Below are 25,128 nucleotides of genomic sequence, written 5' to 3' on the forward strand. Positions count from 1 at the left end.
TGTTAGGAAGCAGCAATGGCAATGGAGAAAACAGACATACAATGGCACCATCTACACTAGCATTTTATAGATTGGTTTGTGGAGTGCTCTGCTTTTCAAAAGGTTGGCTTTTTCCTCTTTCCTTTGGAGGAGGTAAAAATGAAAGGTCCATTCCAGCTATACCAAATTCAATCCCGTCACTCCTGAAGACATAAGGGTCTGAACTGGTCCTATAGGCGACTTCAAACCACCAGCCTGGCAGAATGCTGGACTAAAGCTGGTCTAGTAAACTCCCTGATCTTTCTACGTGCAGACACGGGGGCCTCAGCACCAACTGTCGATGCTGATAATTCACAGGGTATGTTCTGTTTGCAAACATGAAATTCTTCTGAATCTCAAGGCATTTATTTTTAAAACTTCTACAAAATGAATGCATTTAAGTAATATTCTACTCTTAAAAATGTACAGTTAACTTCCTCAAGATTCCGCTCTACTTTTGCTACTCTCATGGCTTATGTTAGTGACCCTACGGCAACCACCTCAAAAATGTGGGGTAATGTTTCTGGAAGTATGGGTGTTGAGTCAGCTTGGGAATACCTACACTGCAATGTGACTCGCAGTGTAGGTACATCCTAAATCTTTTAAATAACGTAGTTCTCAAATGTTTTTCTATTAGGAACTTCAGCATCTCATGTATTCTTTGTTCACTCTTTTCTTCTAGTAGAACAAACAGAACCAAAAGAGGCAGAAGGAAGAAATTAATCGAAGATACAAACACAGCCACAGACGAAGGCTTACTACTGTAGGAGCTCATGGGTTTATGTACAGAGACCTACTAAAAGCTGAGGATGCACTGGCCACTCATTCTAGCATTAGGAGTTGAATGGAAATGTTTTCCCAAGGAGTGAGTCCAAAAAAGGCCCTCGTGACAGAATAAGAGAACAGAAGGTTATCCCATATAACTTATCAGTTTCACTTTCCAGAGGAGAAAAGCTCATGCCTGTTTGATCGAGAGAGAGACAGAACACAATAAATATTTGAGATATGGGTAAGACCTCTACTGAATACTGAAATATTTCTAGTGCTGACTGAAAACAAACTATACACTTTAAAATACACACACTGCTTCCCTCTCTCCTGGTGGAAGTAAGAATGTTTCCTTGTGGAAAGCAGTTGTTACATGCAAACCTACAAAGAAGTTGCAGTATTTGGGGGATTTCCAATCCCTCAAAAAGCTGGTGTCAATTTTTGTGATTGACGATACATGAGTAGAGACGTAAAAGAAACAGAACCGAGTGGAGTAATCACAAAGTTTACTTGGGTTTCCAGCCGGTGTGTTGGGCCATGCCAGTACCTTAGAGTGCCCTCTAGCTCAAACAAGTTCTAGGCTAGATAACTCTTTTGAAGACTTAAAAAAGGGAAAGTTATTTTATACCGAATAAGTTAGCAACTTAGAGGGAAAAAACCCCTCACAAATACCCACTTCATACACAATATACGATTGAAGGGAGCACATCACATTACCAAACTACAGAGCTTAACCTCAAAGTCCCTCTGAAAGCATTCACCAGCAATCAAGCCATAAACACCACACAAACCTGTATAATTTTCCTGCTCTCATCAATCTGTATCATGGGTTTTATAAAAAAAGTACTGTCAAGTGATTATTTCAAGTCTCATCTTCAAAAAAAAAGGGGGTACACATGAAAATTAGATTATATAAATTTAATTCCTACAGTCATTCCATCAATACACATATGCACATCTAAACATCTCATACATTATAAAGGTATTTCTGATAAAACACAAGCTACAATTTGGCATTTTTGTCTGTGAGAAACACTCTGACATCACAACCACCACGAATGAAGCCATATATGTGTCTTACCTGATAAAAGCAATATAAGGAACACAGCAAAGAAGTCAGGATACTCTGCTAGCCCAGAGTAATTCATTTTGAAGTAGGTTCCGAAGAAATGACCAATCTGTTTTCCAAGAAGTTCATCGAAGGTGCCACTCCAGGCTCTTGCTACGCTTGATGTACCTTCATAAAATACATGCATGTTTAGGGTTTTGCATACGTACAAGGATACCATTATAAAACTAAGCATGTTGCTACCTGCATTTCAAAAAGCAGAGCTTGTGTTAAAACAGTGGGGGTTTTTTGCCATGGGATTTTAACATTATAGAATTTTTCTACATAGTTAAATGAGAACATATTATTCTATAAGAAAAATAAACAAATTTGTACCTAATTTATTCCCAAAATATTGCACAAATTATTTCTGTATCATTTATATTTTATGTCATTCTTGAAGACACTTATTTCTAAAGTTTCAATATGGTGTATGTTAAACAATATAAAGAAATGTAAGAAAGCAGTTTAAGAAAGAATATGAAGGAAAGCTTGTTCGCCTGGAAGAAAAGCAAAAAAATCACTAGGAAGAGGTATATTGCTGGAGGCAGTATTTAAGACTAATACTCTGCTCTGGTAAAGTGTGTATGTGGCCACGGCTAAATACAACCTTATTTTAAACACTCTCCTACCACGAAATACACTTCAATACAATACTCGAGCATATTGATTTAGTAGTGATTTGGGCAACAGTCCTGTAGTTAGGTACATGTATACAGCTAGGCGTGCTTATACACAACATAATGGATGCTTGGAACATGTACCTCTGGAAGAAAACATTTTTGAATCAGAAAACATTGTCTCTGCTAAAGCACTGAAACAGTGATTTGAATATCTGCCGTGTAAACATTTATTTTATTGAGATCTGGTGAACTATGTAATTTATAGGAATGTATGATAGGACACCGTTTAATTAGCATGAGGTTATAGTAACAAGTTAGTACTTAAATTTCATGACTTTATTGAAAGGAGATACTATAGTGATGGGGTCCCTGTAAATGTCCGTGCTGTGCGTATTCAGAAAAAAACCATGCTTCTTGATTTTACTGAAATTACTCTTCCTGACCAAAGACAGCAAAGAAATCCATTTTCATACAAGTTATTCAGTCCATGCTGCTGAAGACACACTGTCTGCAAAAGCATCCTGCAAAAAATCTGATTACAATGGTGATGCACAGGAGGAAATAACCTAATCAGATTACCTTGGTTATTTGATCCCAGTAGGAGTAAAAAGCAATAGTAGCTAAGTACAGAGACAGAAAAGAAAGACAGACCCAAATACATATCTTTTATCTGCTGTCTCAGAAACCCTTCAGACCTGTGTTTGTTCTTAATCTTACCTATAATGTAGGATAAAATGAGATTCCAACCAGTGATAAAAGCCCACAGTTCACCGACAGTTACGTAAGTATACAAATACGCAGAACCGGTCTTGGGAACGCGAGCACCGAACTCAGCGTAGCAGAGGCCTGCCATCACAGACGCCAGCGCAGCAATGAGGAAAGAAAGAACGATGCTAGGTCCGGAATTGGATTTAGCTACTTCTCCAGCAAGGACATAAACACCAGCACCGAGGGTGCTTCCTACTCCCAGGGCTATAAGGTCCACCGTCGATAAGCATCGGCACAACTTGGAGTCCTCAAGACTTTCACCACCGACGTTCTTCTTCCGCACCAGACACCGAACAAAGGACAAAGCTGGTCCACAGGGCAACATGGTGGATGTAGAGCTCTGAAATAAAATAAACCATTATAGTCCGTAAAAAGGTAGCATGGATATTGGTGAAAAACAACTAAAGAAACATATTTGCATAAAGAACTTTAATCACACCTACCAATTTATACATTTACGCTCTTCTATGACATTAAATAAACTGGCACGTTTTTTCCCCAGGAAACATATTAAGGATTCTGTATTCCTAATTTTATATTTAGCACTTATTTCCCCAGAAAAAGACACCCATTATCTTTAGGTTTACTACACTGCTGTAAAAAAGCAGAAACTTTTTTCTGTTTACCTGCTGATGGCCACTTCTTAACCATTTCTAAAACAGAACCAGAAGAGACATCTAGTATCTCATATATCACAAGGACTTTTAAGATAAGGATCAGCACCAACATAAATAAGGCTTTTTAAGATCTCAAACTCCAACACCAAGGCTATAAACACGAAAAGCTTCAAAACATAGCCTTCTGACAGAGCCAATGCAATCTCCTTTTGCCTTCAAATACATGGCTTTTGCCTTTAGGATTTGCTTCAGCAAAAACTGCTTGGAAGCAGATTAAAATAGTGTTTCTACGCCCTCTCACACCACTTAAGTTTCCCAGAACTAATTTTCTTTACAAGAAATCTCACACAACTGTCCCTGACAATAATCTAACAAAATCTGACAGGATCACCGCTCATCCCACGCCAGATGCAGTTCTTCAATATTCCAAGCGCACGTCGCAGCGGGGCGGATCAGCTGTTGTGCACAGGCTCAGGGTTTGTGACCAGCTAGGTCCCGGAGGCCAGTCTCCAGTGCCCGGAGGCAGGCAGCGCTTCTCTGGCCTGGGATACAGGTGCCTGCGAGGAGGAACAGCAGGGACTCCGCTTCTCAGCTCAAAAAAATGATAGCTGAAGGTCCAAAGCATTTGCTTGGGAGGCAGGGCATGGGCATCCCATAGAAAATAATATCGCAAAGAGGCAGCATTCGTGTACGAGTTCTGTCTTTCTTTACGTTTTCGTTTGTATTGCCAATGAGTAAAGAGTCTGGTAAGAATTAAGTGATAACATCTGCCATCTCCCCAAACTGATGCTTCTCTTTGCAACCCATACCAGAAATATTTATACTCTGATGATGATTTGTTAAGTGGAATCCTCCTGGGAACTGAGGAACGCTTTTGTTCAGACGAAGATATTCCACTGGTAGATTTCTCCTTGGTCTGTATCCGTTTCCCAGATCAGCGAAGGGGCTTTCTGCTCACAGTGGTTCCATCCACTAACAGCAACGACTTTGCATCAGGATGGGGAGCTCACATAACAGCGTGTGAACAAAGAGTCAGAAACAAGAGAACTGCCATCCTGACACGAGATTGCTTGGAAAAAATCCCCTTGGGTACGAAAGAGAGAGATCTCCGTGCAGAAACGTTTTCTCCCTCTTCCTGTAATAGCTCCCCAAGCACACTCGGACATGCCACTTCTGTCTTCAAAGAGCATTCTTACAACAAGAGTCTCCATTCCCTTTCAAGGAAAGGGAAGTTGATAAAGGACAGTGAATGGGATTGAACAGCTCTGGGCAGCGATGCTTAATGCCCACTGGGAAGGTGCGAGCTGCCCCGGGACAGTGGAAGGAGGCAAGGCAGGCGGGTTTCCAAAGCCCTGCTGCCATGAGGCCGTGCTTTCAGCCCACCAGCCGCCCAGTGACAAGTGGCTGCCGGCAGCATGGAGCCTTCATCCACTGAGGAGATTTCACACATCAGCTTCAGAACTAAGGCGACGTGCCATGTCGGCAGACACAAGATAGCCACAAGCTCTTCCGAGGGGAATCAGCATTGAACTGTCCAGGCAAAATGCCCCGCTGTAGCTCCTGAACTCTGCCGTCACAGCAGCCTTTCTCTGGGCCTGAGGCTGAGGCACTCCACTCCCCCAAAGCCAGGTTTGTCTACCCTGGGCTGTACTTTAACAGGTATTCCAACCCCGACCATTCTGTGATTCTGTGATTCCCAAGGCCACCGTTTTTTTCTGTAACGACACTTCTGAAGCTGTGGCAATCACTCAGGATGTTATACCAATACACTCAGGAGGCTGTAGCCGATGGCGACAGGCAGCAACGCTCTTGTCACTCCCTGCCTTTCCTCTTCGCAATTTCAATGTTACAGAAACATGGCATTTTTTAAAGGAATTATTTCCTCCATCCCCCAAACAATAGTTCATTTGGTATTTTCATTAACAGGAAAAACTACTCTGGCTGACCTTGTTCTCAGAACACTGAACAGCATCCAAGACTTCTGTTATTCAAACAGCATCTCAGATTGCTCTGCTCCTCTGCGATTTGGGACAAGAAGTCCTGAAGGTTATAAAGTCATCTGCTGCAGTGGCCAGGTGGGTGATATTATGGTTTTCTCTGCTGAGAATGAATCCTTGTGACAAAATAGGAGGGGTTTTTTTCCTGCTTCTGCTTTCTCTGATTTTTGTGGAGAGGACAGGAGGCTGGTTCTTGCCAGCCCCAAGCCAGTGAGATCAAACACTTGTTCTGACCCAAACCCACCCTTTCTTCTTTAGCCTTTAAAAACTGGAGCACAACCAAAGATAAAGATCAAGATACAAACTTTGTGTCTGCAGAGAAAAAAAAAAATATCATATGCATGAGAAATGTATCTTTTTAGGTGTATCTATCCTAACACAGACTTGATGAACGCACATCTGTTTCCACCAACCACTGCAATCCAGAACATCTTACGCTGTTTCCTGTACTTACTATGCACATACGCATAATAAACTACGCCTGAACACTGCTTCACAACTTCTGTTGCGGTGTACCAAGAGCGGTGTTGTACCTCAGACATGGCCCCCTTGCAGATTTCCCCCCCGAGACATCCCAAAACTGCGGTACTGACCACTTCATACTTTATAGAAAGTATTGGAATCAGCTTGAAGAACTGATGAGCTTATGAGGATATTTGGCCTCCACACAGGACCAAACGACATAGCTAAGTGGGGACAAAGTGTCTTCAGAAATCACTGGCAAGCGTAACCTTTTTCTGAGGTGCCCCTTGTAAGACAGATCCTTTAACGCATCACCCGCTGCAGGAGAACAACCCGGGCTCGGATGCAGTGCTGGCGCGTCCCGACTCGCAAACACAGCTAATCAGAACGCTGTGGTGGAGCGCGTCTCCCGCTCAAATACTGACCCACAGAAGCAAAGAAGGTAGCAGCTGGGTGTGCCTTTTGGTGGCAGCATTGTCCTAGACAAGCTTACACTGACTGCAACCACACGCTCTCAAAAAGGGTCTTATTCCTGCGCCGGCAGGATCGGGCAAATCTCACCGTTTCCTTTCCTGTTGATCTTCAGGACGGAGCGGAACATGAAGCAGGGTAAGTGAACACGGGAAAAAAATGACCTCTCCTACTTTTTGACCAGCAGATCTCAGTATTTTCCTAATTGCTCCTTTCTGCTTCCTCCTAAGCAGTCTCACAGAATCACAGAACGACAGAATGGTCGGGGTTGGAAGGGACCTCTGTGGGTCACCCAGTCCAACCCTCCTGCCGAAGCAGGGTCACCTACAGCAGGCTGCACAGGACCGCGTCCAGGCGGGTCTTGAATATCTCCAGAGAAGGAGACTCCACAACCTTCCTGGCCTCTTCCTAGCAGACCACCGTGGCCTCTGCTCCCTCTTCGCCTCTGCTGCCGTGAGCTCCACCAGCACCGTCCCAGGCCCCTGGTGAACGTCCTGCACAGCTGGTGAGCACTGGCTCTTCTCTGAGCCTTCCCGGGGAGGCACACTTGACAGCTTGGGAAATGGGGGTTTTGGTCATGTACTGGGTAATCAATCAAGACGGAAGCGAGCTCTCCTGATGCCCTGCTGCTGGCAGAGGCATCTCTGAGGCCCCTGTCCTGCGTTTCTTGGAGCAGAGGGGTACCTGCCTGCCACTGAACAACAACGTTGCGTGTACAGCCTGAAAGCAAGATCCGTCAGCGTGGGCTGAGTTGTTCGTGTGGTTTAAACAGAGCAAAGATTGAATCCGGAGCTTATACAGAGTTTAAGCATAGGAAATTCGTGATAAGACACCAAAAAGCAAAATGCCCCTGCAGTCACCGACAGTGTGCAGTTATTTCTAAGGAAGGTGAGGGGCAGACCCAACCTGTTGCTTCTCCCGTGCGTTCAAACCTGTGCTAGGCTCCGCTTCGGTGAACTCCACTTTACAGAGACGTCTGTGACAAGCAGACACCTGTGAAGTCCCTTTGTCCCTGACCTCGACCCGCTCCTTTTGCTGTGTCCCGCTGAGGTGGCAGCTCCCCGGCTCTGCACGTGCTGGGTCACTGCACTCCTGAAGTCTCTTTCGGACCAGGTTTTTCTTTAGCTACAGGTTATTCTGTAACACAGAACACGCCTCCAACAGTCCTCTGAAAAAGGCAGGCCCTCGTTCAGCTGCCTGAGACTCAAGGGCCAACATTCAGCCCATATTCAAGCCTCCTCCTTCGCTTGAACACAATCCTAGAAAGAATCGCCATGCCGTCCGCACTGCAGCTTACAGTTTTACCCCTTCAACCGCACGCAACCAAGAGACAGGCAGGACAGGAGGACTTAGTTTAGACAGAAAAGGAATAGGACAGATCTATCTAGCACAGGGGAAAAAAAACCCCAAAAGCTCCCTCGTGTCTAATGGACGCTCACGGTACTTGTCAGAGTACCTGAATAAGCACAGGTATCTCTCCAGTCCCTTTTGTTCTTTATTGTCCTGGGTTTTTTCCTCTACAGTAGCTGCTGATAGATCCTTCTCAATTTCAATATTTCCTGGCCAGTTGTAAACCAGATAATTTACTGCTTGACCACCACACATCTGAGCGCTACCCCAAGAGGATGGATTCAGCCATATAATTCATACGAGCTCGGCCATTCGGATGGACGATCGGGAACATTTAATGGTCATCCATTGCCAGCCCTCTTCTAGCAGGAAAAGTTTGGTGTCAGAAAACTTGTAACTACAAACACAATGCAAGAGACAAAGTGTCCATCTGCAAAGTTTGTGTTTGCTTCAACTGCTTCACAGTCATGTAAAATAAACCATTTTTGCAAAGTATTTTCCATGTAAAAATAGCAGCCTCCTATCCCAAAACAAAACACAAGCAATAGGTGGATTTTGGAGTGAAAAAGTAACTTACATCAGGTATCACCACACTCTCCCATTAAACAACATTTTAATTTAATTATATGTAATAAGTGGTTTAACTTAGTACACATGAAACCCCAGATACAGGTGGGAAAACTCAAAGTTTTTCTGCAGTTGCCATTCAACATTTCCTAGAAAACTTTCCATTAAAAGCACTAATAAAAAATACAAAAACCTCATATGGAAAGCAACCGTTATAAAACAATATAAAACCTCTAAAAGTTTTAGTACTGTTATTGAGATGTATGTTTAAAGATTCCAGAAGCAAAAATAACTTAAACATATTTTACTTCTAAACTGTTCTGTTGAGCTAATGTTATATACTATAATATACTATAAATCCTAGGTGCAGTAGTTTAGCATTCTAAACAGCATACCAGTTAGGGAGAAAATACTCCAATGAGTTTGTAACATACTGACAATAGGAAAACATAAATATATACTGATTATATACAGATTAATTTAGAGTCTTCCTTCAGCCTCATTTTCCTGAAAAAAAATGTAAAAGTTTATATTTTATATTTTTCATCTATAGAATTTATGAGAAAAATTTTGTTTGCTCCTCAGTACATTTAGCCTTATTCAAAACTGCAATATTGCATTGATTAGATCTAGTGCAATAATATAGCAAAGTAAAAGAATTCAGAGATGAATCAAAACTAGGTATAGTCTATGATTTGTGTCCGCGTGTACACACATGCAGAGACAATACATGATTTTACTGCAAGTGTCCTAAAAGTTGATGTTGTGCCCAAGACTTTCACAAAACTCCTAGTGTCTTGGAATATTTAAAGTAATGTATTTAAATAATACTTAAAGCCCTAAAATTGGAAAGCAACACCTGTAACAGAAGTCTAACATGTACAAAATGGAAAAAGAAAGCTTTATCATCCAAAAGCAGAAACACCTTCCAGTCAGACTGGGAAGGAAAACAAAAATTGCATTTTCTATTCATTAACACTGTGATTTGCACTTTGTCAGAGACACAATAATGCTGTAATCTAAACTAAATGCAATACTGTATACCACAGCTCTTGCTACTCAGAAAGCACATATGTTAAAGGCAAAGGTTCCTATGATAAGCTACGCTGCTTTCAGGTTACTTGTTTCAGCAATAAACTTCATTACAAACCTGATTCAGAGCAACTTCTGCTGGGCAAACTTCTGCTCCTCTTACCCAGCCCCGAACTTCTGCTGTCTTGAATGCAAGAGTAATGACTGAAAGTGATTTTATTAAAATATTTGCTTTAGAAGCCAGCTGTAGGTGTTGTGCGAGCTGTTGGTGCTGAGGGGTGGAGGCTCGGCAGCCCGGGTGATTGGAGGGCTGCGAGCCGGCCAGCTATTTGCCCAGCTAAGGCGGGGAGGGAGAGAGAGAAACAAAGTCTTGCTGCTGTTCAGTTAAATCATACCCACACTCTTCGCGACACAAAATCCAACTGGAATGCCGTTTTCTATGTTTAAACACACCTATGGGCTTGCCTATAAAGCGCACACTGTTGTGAGGGTACCCGCCACGGCCCCCCAGGGACTTCTTTTACACATCCTACAGGAAAAGCAAAAATGTGGATGTCAAACTTGGTTTCCCACTGTGAAAGCAAAGTCTTCCCAGCTTTCGCGTGCACTCCCCTTGTAAAAAATAAATTGGCTTTGAAGTATCTTGAAGGATACTTTGCAACACTGAGACTTGAGTGCAATACTGTAGCGTGAAAACTGCTTTTGCTGAGTAAACTTTAGAAGAATACAAATAATTTGAAAAGTATTGCTGTGGCTAGAAATAACAAAGAAGACTGTATATTTACAGAGTCTGGTTAGAGCCCATTCTGTTGAACTGGGGTAGATGCACCGTGTATCTTGTTCTCCTTTATATGGTTTGAAATGTAAAAATGCCAAGGACTGGAATTAGAACAGTCCAAATATTCCTGTGACACAACCAATAAATAACCCTCAGTTTCTTAAAAATTAGTTTCCAGAATAAACCAAACCCCAATGGATAATACACAGCTGTATTTTTATTACTTCCAATGGCAGACAGCCCCACCCCAAACACATAGTAGCATTTCCAGTCACCATTATTCACGGTGTATTGTTTCCCTGAAAACACTTGTGTTTGGCTACCTCTATTTTGTTCAGAGAGCACTAAAAATATGAGTCTTGCTGAGAAAAGCCCCATGCTTTTCATCATTAAACAATCTTTCCTGAGAAAATATGGAGAAAAACACAGGCAGTGTGGCAGCCCCTAGCAGCCTGCTCTCAGCTTTCCCCGAGTGCCAAGTCTGCCAGTGCTGCAGGAACACAGAAGGCTCCTCTTCCTCCCCCATGAGCAGTCCTGCTTCCTGCGGTCACACGACAGGACAACCTTTCCCCAGCTCTCCCAGATCCAAGGAGAAATGCCCCCAAGAAGTGTGTGCTCCATGGAGGTCAGCCGTATTACAAGACCAGGAGTCCAGACGTCATTTCTTACATCATCCAGGGCTGTTCTTTTCTTAAAGTGCAAAAAGGAGCGAAGAGAAAAGCTCTTGTTCGATGAAGCTCTAATGATAGCAATGCTCACTTTTCCCCTTGGGCTGACCTCATCCTTGTTAGATAGGAACTTTCTCTCTTTTGCAGTTAACACCCAGTCAGAAGACAGAACCAAGAAGTTATGCTAGACGGGCAAGCTGCTGAACAGGTTAGGTTTCTTGTGTGTAAATGTACAGAAATTACTTTTAAGGACCATCACTCTCAACCATGACAACATCTAGTCATTTTTTTACCAAACCATCACCCTCTAGCAAGTCTGTGAATGATCTGATAATTACTAATGTGGATTTTAGCTGACATCCTCAAGGTCAGTTCTGAATCATTTACAGCAATGTAGATCCATTAGGAATTGTTGTTAACGCATAAATTAAGTGATTTATCGCTTAGTCATGGGAAAACATCCCTTCCACTTTAAAAAAACGTAGAAGCTGTAATTGCTTCATAAGCTGGTGAATACAGAGGCTCCACTTCTACTTGACTTCTAAAAACTAGCCTTCCTCAGGCACAGCTTCCCCACAGTCCGAGGGCAGGATACTCCCATGGAAAAGCTGGGTGTGAGGTTCGCCTGGCGTTGGTGTCCTGCTTCGATCGCCTTCTGGTACGCTCCTGCCAGGTTGAGGATGATGCACTGTACTGGGCTGATCTACGAATTTATATCAATCCTGGAGCTGGAACCACTGTCTGGGGTATCACCATATGTAAATAAATCCCAAGTGGCTTTATTAATTATTAATAAAAGACTGTTCAGCAGGTCAAAGCAAACAAAAAACAAAACAAAAACAAAAACAACCAACCAAAATCAATCATGTCCAAAAAAAACCAAACCAAAAAGCAAACCTTGACAACTACTGTCAACTACTTTCTAAATGTGGCTGTAGAACTGAAGACTACGCAGGCCGTACAGATGTGGTCGTTACAGGGGCACAGGCCCAAATTTAAACAGGGGAATTGGAATTCGGTATTTCCAAGAAGGTAGAACAACCTTAAGGAAGTAGTTTAATTTCAGATTTGCATTCCTGGAAACTTATTAATTCCCTATAATGATAGTTCATCCTATAGCATCTATAAAATACCTATAAAATATTTTATGGACATTTTATATACATGCATTGTTTGTATTTGTATGTACACACATTTCAAAATCTTTTGCACTGTGCAGAAGTAACACAGAGCCACCCAGGACACGCTGTCATATTCTCAGAGGAAGACAAACAATTCTTGGTACTAAATACACAGACCTGGTCAGACTGAAGCCAACGGCAGAATTCCAAATTATATCATTGGGGTCAGGATTTGATTCAAAGTAAGGACTTTGAATTAGGAAACAGGAAGAACTGGACAGAATGGACTAACCCTTCCTCTCCCAACTATACACAACTACAACACCACAAGGATTGTTCACACTTTTCCACAATAAATATTTTAGGGGTGTCACCATTTTTTCTGGGTCTTTTTTCACTACCCACTGCAATCTCTAGCACTCTTTCAATTTATTCACTGTACAATTAAGCCGAAGAAACCCCACCACTCTTATTGTTTCACAGTAGAGCACCATCACTACATCTTACATGGATTCACTGCCCAAGCAGAACAGAAATATAACCATGCATATTATTTCTCTGATTTGTGTGCAAGTGCCATAACATACATCGCAATCACCATATTTAACTACTACAACTAATAAACAGCATAAAACAATCCATTGAAAGTACCATAAGGTTTCTAGAGTTTGCAAAAATCCACTTCCAGTACATCTCACTGAAAACTGGAAAATGAGCGGTTACTCACTCATCCATGTAACTGCAGCATCTCTAAAACTTCCTTTGGTACCATTTCTAACTCTGAGGCACCAGCTCCTCTGGGATGGCTTCTTCAAAAGTGGATCTTCCTTTTATGGAAAATGCCAGAAACAAGATTACAGTGAGTCAGATTTAGTATTAACCAGATCCCTCTTTGCTTTCTGCCTCCCTTCATTTTTATTCTTGACCTTATTATGGCACAGATTTGTTACAGTCATTAAAAGTTCAAATCCTTCAGGGGCTGTATAAATCGGTTCAAAATTCCATCCGTGTTCTTTAAATTAACCGTAGAAAATCTTCTGACATTTGTGAAGCTGGAAAGTACTCGCACGTGCACTTTCTGGTTCCTTCAGAGCTATTACCTGGCTGTGATAACAATTCATCCCTGGTAACACCGGTAAATTTAGGGATCATTGCAAAGACAGGAGCTGCGCTGCTGCGGTTCATTCGACTTTCTAAAACTTAATCCTGGGAACAGGAGCACCCAGCAGCTACACTGCTAAAGGCATTCAAACCTAGAACCGCCCGTGGCTGCCGGCCAAGAGGCAGGGAGTACGCTGGCTGGTGAAATAAAATAGCTTGCATCTGTCCCGCCCAGATCTACAGCACTACGGGGTAGAGCAGTATGTCCCCACTACATAGTGTCTGGTTCAGAGGTCCTGTGGATACTCAGACGTAGTTTTGTGTCTGTTTTCAGTCATACAGACTTGAAACTACAAGAAGAACACGTTGCCACTCCGCGGAGCAGCGTTTTCGTAGATTCAGCCGAAAGGTGTATTTGTGTGACACAGCAGCATCGGAGAGGGGTTCACGGGGTCTGAAGGTTCACCAGCGAAGGACGCCAAAGCTGAGACCCCTTGGACAAGGGTGAGCATACACAGTGCTGTCTGGGGACAGCTACCTGCTATAACATACCCAGCTTCTTTCCTGGAGGAAATTCTTGTTTGTCTCCAGAAAAAAGCTGTGGTACATCCACTTAGTGCAGTCCACTTTGGCTCCTGGTTTGTTTCCAGTTAGAAATCCAACTGTGTTTTGACCAACAACATTACTTTATAGCTTAGGTTCTGGCTTTAGAGACTTCTCTTCTTCTCCTTAGCAACTACATCACACTTGGATTAAAGTGCCTCATCCAACAGTTCTCTGACTTGCATACCCCAAGGACCTTTGTAGCACATTCTTGCCATAAAGAAGTTGATCAGAAATTCTCTTCTTGCCATGAAACAGCTGGCCACATTGGAAGGAATGCAGTGAAAGATAAAACTATTTTATTTATTTCATTTTCCTAAGGAAGGCTCCTTTAAGACTTTCTCTTATAGTGTTAAAAGAGCATGAACATATGTTCATAGAGTTATGCAAAATTCATGCTCAGGGAATTTTAAATTTAAAAAAAAAAAATCCCCATTAATTAGTGAAACTCTTGCAAAGACTGAAACAAACTATTGCAGGAGGCCAAATGACCAATTGATTAAAAGCTGCTCTGCTGCTGACTCTTGACTTGTCTCACAGACACGAGCCCAGATACATGGATACACTTTATTGCAAAAGCGTACCCATGTGCTTGCCCATGTAACCACCCACACTGCACCAAGTTAAACATGAACAAAAGTGCTGGCCGGACCGGGGCCTTAGTCAACCGTTGCAATCCCTCGACGGCGCTCTGCACAGCGCGTGCTGCTTTTGCCTTGGAAGTCAGGACTTTCCAGCCGACCGAAAGAAGCACAACTTTGGCCATGCACAAGAAAAAAACCACAGCGTGGTTTGTACAGTTTGTGCAACTCTGATGGGACTTGAGAAGATGTGCCAGTATTCATAAAAGGATTCATCAAGTGCCAGCAAGAATATTTTCTGTGTCAAGATCAATAAAGTACTTGGCATTTTAGTGGTTCTGAGAATAAAAATCCAGGTTACTACGAAAAATTAAAATTAGTGCAATCTATGTGCTAATCTACCTAAGATGATCACAAACACGTAAGAGAGAAAAAGAATCTTTATAAAGCTCAACAGCAATGTAGGCCATCTCTATAACGTGACAAGATAATTTCTGAAGAGAGTAAACTACAACCAACACTTTTTAAAGGGCTTCCTATTTATTAAAATATAAACATATTTATTTTAGGTTGCTTCTCATGGTTTAAGCAGATTGCTGAAACTAATTCCTGCAGAATGTTGTACAGATTAAAATAAAATTATCACTTTATTTCTTTAGTAATTCTCTTTTACTTTGTACTTAGAAAGATAAATACCTCAAATCCTGACCTTCTGTAAGAGAAATGTGATACATCCTATTAAAAATGATCATATGCTATTAGACTAATACAGGCACGAAGAATAAATCTGCTAACCTGCACTTCATATGTAACAAGAAGAGCTTCACTGGCACAAATTCCTACTAGTTATTTTGATCCAGTAACAAGTCATTTAACCCAATATTCAGCATGTCCCAAGCAGCTACTGGCTATTATTTGTCGAATTCCAAATATTCCCAAGGGTCTAAAGAAAATGTTTGTAGTGCTGACTCATAGTGCTGTCCTCAAGTCTAAAATCAGGGTTTTGGAGAAGCCTTGGAGAAGGAATGTGACTATTTAAAGCCATACTCTCTAGAAAAAAAAAAAATCCACACATACATTTTTGGCCCAAATCCAAACCTTGAATAAAGGATAAATATAAATTTAGATAGAAAAGTTTGTAATGTATACAAAGAAGAGTCAAGAAAATGAAATTTAAAACCAACTCTCGATCTGTAATTGAAAATGAAGTGCGATGCCACGTCGTGCCAAGACTGAAGCGAAGCGGTCTCGCGTCTCCCTGGAGACCTGGGCAAGGAGGTGGCTCCGCACTGCGGCTTGGGGACCAGCACGAGGAAGGCACCACAGGCCAGTCGAGGCGTGAGCACACTTCTTCATCAGAGGCATGAAGTTACAAACGGTCTAAGCCCAAGGAGAAAGATCTACCAGAAACCAAAACATTAAGACATTGTGCATTTTTTGAGATGCAAGCTACTGCATAACATTCTGGTTTCCGATGAGCCTGATGGAACTCACAACACCGCAAACTGAAGCAAACTTTAAAAAAAAAAAAGTATTCCATTTCTGACAACAGCCCATGTTTCAGCCAAATCTGTCGTAACATACTACTGACCACATATATTTTCTTCTAATGACAACTTACGTAGGTAATTAGGCACATTTCATAGTAATTATCCCAGCCTAAGTAAATGCAATTGCCATTTTAAAATAGTACTTACATGTCAAAACTTTAAGAAAAAAAACTTACCAAGCTTTTGACCCAAATAATGGGGCTCTGAGTTATTTATTATTAAGAGCTGTATTATTATTTACAAAGACAGTACTTTTTTAGTTGTTGTGAATGTGTTTCCTTCACAGTTTTTTAAGGTTGCCCTTTTCTAGTTATCACTTTCTTCATTACCCGAATTAACCAACTGAATATTTATTTCCTAGTCCTATAATATGGGACTGTCTTCCTTCAACTTGCTCTTTTTCCCTCCAGCCAAATAATCTCTTTTCTTGATTTATTTGGAATTTTTATTGTTTTAGGAATATCTGTGTGGGGGTTTTGATGCTGTTTGGTGGTTGCTTTTCTTTAACAATCTTTCAGTTTGAAAGGCTAAAAGTGTTATTTTTTCCTATATCAAAAAAGGGAAATCTTTCCAGTTAATATCTTTAATGAAAATTCAGTTTTCCTATAAAAAACAATTTTGTCCAGAAAATTTCTATTCACTCCATTTCTACTTCATTCCTGAGGTATGTCATTAAGAATCATTCCCAGGCTGGAAAATGCCTGCAAAAAATGATATGAAGGTTGCTGTTTTTATTTACTCTTTTTTAATCTGTTTTTAATCAGTAACAGGGCTTTACCTCTAACCCCATGGTTACTAAGTTTCCATGACAGCCTCTTGTATAAGACATAAGCAAAAGCCTCTTACAAGCTTACATCAGATCAATTCCATCTATTCTGTCCTCTTCAAAACCAGATGAAATAAAAAAATGAAACCCTGACAATGTTGGAATATTTTTTGTGTGTTTCTAATAGGAAGATACAAGTAATGACTTTAGGATCAAAACTAAATCCCAGCCCCTTCCCTGCTGAAAATTGTATTGCTTTGCTCAAAAGCTGGTGATTATCTAAGAAGGACTTAGTCATTAATTTTAAAGTAGAAATCATGAGAGCCCATTCACACACCTAAACTCCTGAGGTGGCTTCTAAAATTTTTATAAAGTCTGCAGATTTTTGTAACGGCTTTGGCTGTGTGCTCCTGTGCGCTTCCACAGGGGAACCACAATGGGAGCAGCTCAACCGCCCCAAAGTAGTCTAATTTCACGGCGTAAGAATGGAAATCAAGCAAAGAACTAACAATTCGCCTCATCTCTCTCCTCCCTACCCAGCGTCAGCCGGCTGGTTTGATGGCAGAAGCAGCATCAGTGTCAGGGATTCTTGCGCTGCTAAGGTTGCCCAGTCCCATCCCTAGGTCACAGCACCTCTTGGCCCATTTGACCAGTGCACCATACACTGACAGGCTCCAGTGCGTCTTTGTGTTTAAAAAAAATGCTGCAGTTCATCTTCTGTAGCGATTTATTGAAAAATTATTTAAAATAACTCAATTTTATATAAAAAAGTGGACTTTCCTCCTTTTTCTATGGGAGTCAAGGAAGGAAAAACAGAGTGGAGGAGAGAGAAAGGATGAATGTATCTAACTTAAGACTAAAATAAACCATGGATGATATTGGAAATAGCTTCACTTACAAAAGTGTCATGGAGCAAGGGAAGGGAAGGAATTCCTATTACACATCTTACTTGTTTCTAAATGACTTTTTATGTCACATGGAATAGATGCCATCTTAAAGGGATTACAAAAAAACCCCCCAACTAGGTCACCTAATTGAGGTGTCACGGCTTTCTCAGAATGGAACATCCAAAATGAAGTATGCATTAATTATCTACCAGTTATGACAGTTTTTAAAAGCCAAGCTTGCTTTCTCTTGCTTACAGAAATCCAAGAATTAGACTCACACATTGTTTATATTCCATATTTGGTTTATCTTTAGTCAAAGGCGATAAGAATTAATTTAAGAGATTCTTTCATAAAGGTTTTGACAAATCTCCTTTGCAACCAAATATTGCTCTGAAATAATGGTGACATATTTCAAGTAGGATCCATCGCTGGATCTGTACTGGACTTTAAATATTAAATCAGAGAATTATTTTGCTTCCGTTCTGTGTGAAAATGGAACCGTGACGTGCCCAGCGCCACTGGCAGACATCACTCACGCCAGGCAGAACCAGAGTGCTAAGTGCATTGCTGTGACTCATTTTAGGCTTGTACATAAGAACAACACAAAACAGCATAAACAGGAATCATTAGTTCACATGATATAAATAAGCTTCATCTGCAAGGCTTAATCCCAGAAGCGTTGAACAGCATTCTGTGTGCTGAAGTTAGTGTTAGTACCCCACATTCCTTGGGGGTACTTTCTGCACCCTGCAGAACCAAACACCACTTTTTCAAATACGAAATCCCAAAATAATAAGTCACTGAAAAGTCACTATAGCAACCCTGTTACAGAGCATTACCCTTTGACATTAAATGTAGACACTCCAGCCAGACATTCTGAATATACACTGTCCATGACAAGATCATATAAATCCTAACATCTAACATTATTTATAACTGAGGCAACTAATGCCAGAGAGTTCCCTTTTCATTCTTGGCTTTAAATAGCAGCACTACATTAAATGCATCAGGAACACAGCTTGAAGCACATTATAACCTTCAACTGGATAATCTTCTGGAAAGGTTTTCAAATTTCTTGGTATTTTTTCAGCAAGTCGATAAACACCTTGACTGTGTGTAACATCTCACGGGTTAAACATGACCAAGACCTCAAAACACAGCAAAAACCAACACTGACCTTACTAGTCCCACGCTGGGAATCTTGATCACAGATTTCCAAGTGGCCGAGCAACAGCTACGGGAAGTGACCCTACGTAAGCCTACCCCTGCGCTGCGGCTTCCCAGAAAGCCGACACTTGCACAGGCTGAAGTGCTCCATTTTGTCACACAGCAGAGCACTGCAGACAAAAATGCTCTGTTCAGCATCTTCTGAAGATATATCGAAAACCCTCTGCGAACTTCCCTTAAGAAAGAAGTATTATTTTGTGTCCTAATCAAACCACAACTGTGCACAACAGTAGCGTAACCTTGACGAAGGCAGCTGCCTTGGAGATCTGTGCAGATCTGACCTCATGCACAAAGCCTGAAACGCTGGCAAGTCTGCTTCGTGAAACCAGATCTTCTCTTGGTATAAATCCAAAACACGTTTATCAATAGCAGGAGAGTCATTTCAGCAGAGCGTAAAAAACCATGTAAGACAACACAAGCATAGGTTCATAAAGTGATGAATATTCTGAAAGTAATGAATGACATATGGCACAACACAAACATCCCAGACAAAGCCCAACCTGTGCGTGTGCACGTGTCTATCTGCACTCCCAGCCAGCCAGCACGATGGTTCTTTACCTGCAACCTTATCTTCCATATAAATTGTCTGGAGGGCACTGGAACAGCCAGCAGCTTAGCAGTTCTACAGTTTTCCCAGGAGGCTGTTCTGGTCATAAAATTCAGAAGTCATCTGAGCAATAAATTGCATGTATTGTACCTATGGAGCTACTTCACTGGCTACCAAATGGCACAGAGGAACAAGCCACATAAATGTTGCTTGCGGTAAAATACTTGCCGTACCAACTGATGCACTAGTTACAATAAATTACTTGCAAATGTGTTTTCAGGATGATTTGGATTACACAGCAACTGGAAAGTGGCTGGGACAGCCCATGACTTCCACCACATGAAGATCAGGTGAAATCCAGTTTCCCAAATTCACTCTGTTGTGGCAACAGAAAGACCCATACATTTATAACTTTTAATTCTATCTTCAGTGAACACAGAGCATCTCGATAAACATTTTATACCACCTCCTCCCCTCAGTCACTTTCTTCCCTTTCCACATCCAATGAACCTCAATGGCATGCTCAGCTTCCGAATGAGAAGGTCAGGGGGTGTCACATAGGTAATGAGGAGTTCCCTCAAACATCCTCTGACTCCTATATATTGAACATTAGCAACAGAGAACATCCAGCACATTTAGTCACCAAATTATCTCATATTTGTTCAATTGCATATTCACATCTTTTTTTCTTTCCTTATCATCCATTAAGTGAAACAAGATACTTCTCCCCTTAGAAGTTCCTAAATCAATCACTTTTTCTAAATGTACACAAAAACTGGCCTCATCTCCAGCCATGCTGTGAATAAGTCGTGGGGAAAATCCCACATAACACTAGATCCTAATACAGCCAATTATATGTGACTAAAAAAACCACCCCAAATGCACAAGCCAGGCCCCTAAAAGTCCAGACACTGCAAATAACTAGACTAATTATCACCAATATCTTTCCACATATGTGTGTACGTGGGCTTGTGCGTGTGTATGAGTGCAAACTACATTATTTCTTGGATTGCTTCTCAGAGCCCACTATGCAAAAGGATAGTTTCTAGATCCTCCTAGAAGCTATGCTAAGGTGCATGGAGGATAGGGAGATGATTCGAGACAGTCAGCAAGGGCAAGTCCTGCCTGACCAACCTAGTGGCCTTCTATGATGGAGGGACTACATCAGTGGACAAGGGAAGAGTTACAGATGTGAACTATCTGGACTCCCATGAAGGCTTCAACATGATCCCCCACAACATCCTTCTCTCTAAATTGGAGAGAGATGGATTTGATGGGTGGACTGTTTGACACTGTTCCCCACAGCATCCTCCTAGAGAAACTAGCTGCTCATGGTTTGGATGGGTGTACACTTCGCTGGGTAAAAAACTGGCTGGATGCTGAGCCCAGAGAGTAGTGGTGAATGGAGTTCAATCCAGTTGGCTGCCCGTCATGACTGGTGTTCCCTAGGGCTCAGTTTTCAGGCCAGTCTTGTTTGACATCTTCGTCAATGATCTGGATGAAGGGATTGAGTACTCCCTCAGCAATTTGGCAGATGACACCAAGTTGGGTGGGAGTATCGATCTGCTCGAGGGCAGGAAGGCTCTTCAGAGGATCAATGGGCCGAGGCCAACTGTATGAAGTTCAACAAGGCCGAGTGCTGGCTCCTGCACTTGGGTCACAACAATCCCATGCAACGCTACGGGCTTGGGGAGGAGTGGCTGGAAAGCTGCCCGGCGGAAAATGACCTTGGGGTGTTGGTTGACAGCCGGCTGAACATGAGCCAGCAGTGTGCCCAGGTGGCCAGGAAGGCCAACGGCATCCTGGCTTGTGTCAGGAATGGTGTGGCCAGCAGGAGTAGGGAGGGGATGGTGCCCCTCTACTCAGCACTGGTGAGGCCGCACTTGGAGTACTGTGTTCAGTTTTGGGCCTCTCACTACAAGAAGGACATTGAGGTGCTGGAGCATGTCCAGAGAAGGGCAATGAGGCTGGTGAGGGGTCTGGAGAACAAGTCTTGTGAGGAGTGACTGAGGGAACTGGGGCTGTTTAGTCTGGAGCAGAGGAGGCTGAGGGGAGACCTTATCGCTCTCTACAGCTACCTGAAAGGAGGGTGTAGTGAGGTGGGTGTTGGTCTCATCTCCCAAGTAACTAGCGATAACACAAGAGGAAATGGCTTCAAGTTGCGTCAGGGGAGGTTCAGATTGGATATTAGGAAACATTTCTTTACTGAAACAGTTGTGAAGCATTGGAACAGGCTGCCCAGGGAAGTGGTGGAGTCACCATCCCCGGAGGTTTTCAAACAACATGTAGATGTGGCACTTCAGGACATGGTTTAGCAGGCATAGTGGTGTTGGGTTGATGGTTGGACCTGATGATCTTGAAGGTCTTTTCCAACCTTAATGATTCTGTGATTTTATGATTCTAAGCTTCTGACGTCTGATACCTTTTTGTCTGAGAGAGTAACTAGAATACATACAAACCCTTTTGTGTAAAATACTGGGTGCCAAAATGCTACAGAAATTACTTTTAATTCTGAAGTGTGACTCCTTCCCTTGCTAGTACTAAATGAAATATTTTACCGACTTCCCAATTTTTATTGAATTTGATGAACAGGTTACTACCATTTATAAACCGTATTTGTTTTTATAATGCAAGAAATTTTTGGCACAAAGTGTAGTCACACCTTCCTTATAGAAACACTATTAAAACATGAAGCTTTAATTGCTCTACACTAGCAACAGATACTCATAGAATGAATTTTGTTGCATAAAATTAAGATAAACGGTATAAAATCTTGCATGTCTGATGTAAAAAAAATTCTAAGCTATCTTAAATGACAGTCAACATGTCAGCAAGCATACCGTGGCTAAGATCCTTTTTCACCTCTGTGTTGCTTTACTGGCCTTCAGAAAATGCCACTTTGGCATACAGTGGTCAAACTACTGCTCCGTCATTTCTGTCCCTAGAAACCCAGCCAGCAATGCACGTGCCACTTCTCATGCAGAATTCCAGTTTCCAGCAGCTGAAGAGGCTCAAGCAGAACCAAAAGTCCCCTGTGCTCAAACTCCCATCACTTCCAGTTACTTGCTATATTTCTCTTTAATCTTGACCTTTTCTTCGTATTTCACATACATACTAAGCTCAAATTTTCATTCGTTTCTGCCTTCTTAAAGTATTATACGCAAAGAACAGAGTCTTATCTTAAAATCTTTCATGCACCCACTGGAGTGGCCTGAACATCTTTTTATGCAAATATCCTTACTTTTAACTATAGCCTCTCACGAAAACATAGCTCGTCCAGCACTGAAATATCATGCATATGCATCAAAATATTAAGCTTGTTTTTCAGAAGCAGTGTGCAAACAGTAACACTTGCCAATAGTAACTTTCAGACACATTATCAGTTGGTGCCAGAGTCCATGTTGTAACATGAAAAGAGAACTGGATGCATTGGTAGTAATACAAGACCCAGACAAAATGTCCCTGTGATTTTGCAATACATGATTTTCGACAGGTACTGAGAAATGCCAGGGAACGCATCATTATTGACTTCCCTGTTTAACTGCAGTTGTGCTGATTTTGTGATAAATCCAGAAGAGAAAGGTGGTCTTATGTGATGAGTGTTCTTCAAAAAGTGGTAGAGAGTTCTGTCTGTTCAATTCAATTTCTTCAAAACTGACCTTAAAAATATTATTTTTTCTGTTAGGAATCACAAAAACCACCACAAACTGCAGACAACTATGTAACAGCCAGGAATACTTCTAATACTTCCAAAAGGGTGTTTAGGGCAGGCAACAGTAAACGGATGAATTGTCTAGAGCAGAAAAACTTGGTTTGCTTTTGAAGGACATCAAGGGCTCAGCAATTGACTGCAGTGTTTCATATGGAACTGGTGATAGTTATTAAGCCAAAACATGAGAAAAGGAAAAAAATGGAGTAGAGCTACTGAGCCCAGAGATCAAACAGATCAAAGACACCTATTCCTTCAGAATAAAGACCCCATAATTTATTCTTTTAAGTACAACTTTGGTCTCTGCTGTGATAGCTGTGTGAGTGTGTGACATTAGAAATTCTGTCATGACGTAGACCTAAATCATCCAAACAGGCAGAAAATGCCTCTGAGAAAGCAGCGACAGCTACTCTACCCTTTCATGTGTTATCACCATAAAATACACACTGGGATCAGCAATGTGATGACAATGCCATCACCCCTTCCAGAGTTAATTTCATATTCCCTTCCATTCTACATGCTCCTAAAGCTCTACAACGCAGGCTCTGAAAAACCCCGAAGTACCTTAGAAAGCTATTTTCTGTGATGAAAGCTGTGTTCTGCTAACAGGTTCTCTTCAAAGAAAACACTTAAACAGAGCATGAAAATATTATTCAGCTGGGTAATCCATTAAAACTATGAGTCTGGCTCTTCCTAAACTTAGCTTAACTCAATTTATTCACACTACTTTTGTTTCTCTCCCTTTTCTTCCACAAAGGACAAAAGACCAAACAAAATAATGTTCACAGTCCTAACTGCCTGGAACTAAAACAAAGCACATTTGGAGAAGCTTGTGTAAAAGAGAGGAGATGGACTCTAAGTGAATGTCAGTAGTGTTCAGAGGAATCCTTTGTTCAAAGTTTATCAAACCGAGTATATGACATACAAAGAAAGCACAAGTAGCAAGCACATGCTGGATAAAAGGCTATTTGGAAAGTGCAATCAAAACCAGATGAGAAGCCATGGATATGGAGGAGTTAATTTTTGGCATTGACTCAAATTCTGAAACAGTACAAAAGATCAAAAAGAAGCTACTGGCAGTTTGGAGTATGACACACCCTCCTCCCCCAAATGAATCTAACATCTCCCTAAAAATATAACTGGATATTGCACGGACTCTTACTCTTAGGCTTGGCATTAGTTGCTAGCCACAAATTATCCCTCATGACATCTATGCTTAATACGCTTAATGCAACCTATCAATGCCCCAGAGACAGCCCAAATTATTACACAACAGAATGCTCACTCTGCTGGGAAATATTTTTAACACTCAGATCAACTGAAAGTCTTCTTGTTAAAAAAAAGTTGGACTGTAGCTGATGAGCAATTTTATTTTCATATCTGTCAGCTTTTCAGATTACGAGCAGTGTTTTGTATTATAGCTAAGAGCAAAATGACTTGGTGACCCCATTTATTTGGATAATTCTTGAGGTTGATGTGGCTCAAATTCATGGAACTAATTTGTCTGGATAACAGCTTTACAAAGGTTCAGAAAAGTCTAGACATTTTTGCTGTGGGAAAAAAAGACGCACAATCACTTTTATACAAACTTTAAAAATAATATCCTGCAGTCATCCTTTCATATTGCAAATTGTACTTCTAAAGTCAACAGCAGATAAACTAAAGCAGTTGAAAGTAGCTGTGTTTGTACAACACTGGAAAGTATCAAGGGAGACGGAAATAGCCTTTGATTCAACTATTTTGCAAGAAATGACAGAGAGAAATGCAAAACATCAGTTATCTGCAACACTATAGGCCCCACACAACTTA

General features: G+C 41.5%; 1 protein-coding gene across 4 annotated transcripts in view; it reads right to left on the minus strand.

The window, feature by feature from the left end:
- SLC7A2 (solute carrier family 7 member 2) overlaps positions 1–25,128 on the minus strand; it is a 61,558-nt gene that overhangs the window by 19,046 nt on the left and 17,384 nt on the right. Inside the window, exons 1-3 of one of the 4 annotated variants that reach the window (XM_075421914.1) lie at positions 13,076–13,562; positions 3,235–3,625; positions 1,868–2,023 (exon numbers count right to left, since the gene is read on the minus strand). In XM_075421914.1, coding sequence (XP_075278029.1) covers positions 1,868–2,023; positions 3,235–3,610 — 532 coding nt within the window. In that variant the 5' untranslated portion in view covers positions 3,611–3,625; positions 13,076–13,562. Of the gene's footprint in view, positions 1–1,867; positions 2,024–3,234; positions 3,626–9,899; positions 10,082–13,075; positions 13,563–25,128 lie in introns of those variants that run through there. The other 3 variants (XM_009940577.2, XM_075421912.1, XM_075421913.1) reach the window with 3 other exon arrangements.

The sequence above is a fragment of the Opisthocomus hoazin genome, chromosome 5 (assembly GCF_030867145.1).
Source record: "Opisthocomus hoazin isolate bOpiHoa1 chromosome 5, bOpiHoa1.hap1, whole genome shotgun sequence".
Classification (NCBI taxonomy): Eukaryota; Metazoa; Chordata; class Aves; order Opisthocomiformes; family Opisthocomidae; genus Opisthocomus; species Opisthocomus hoazin.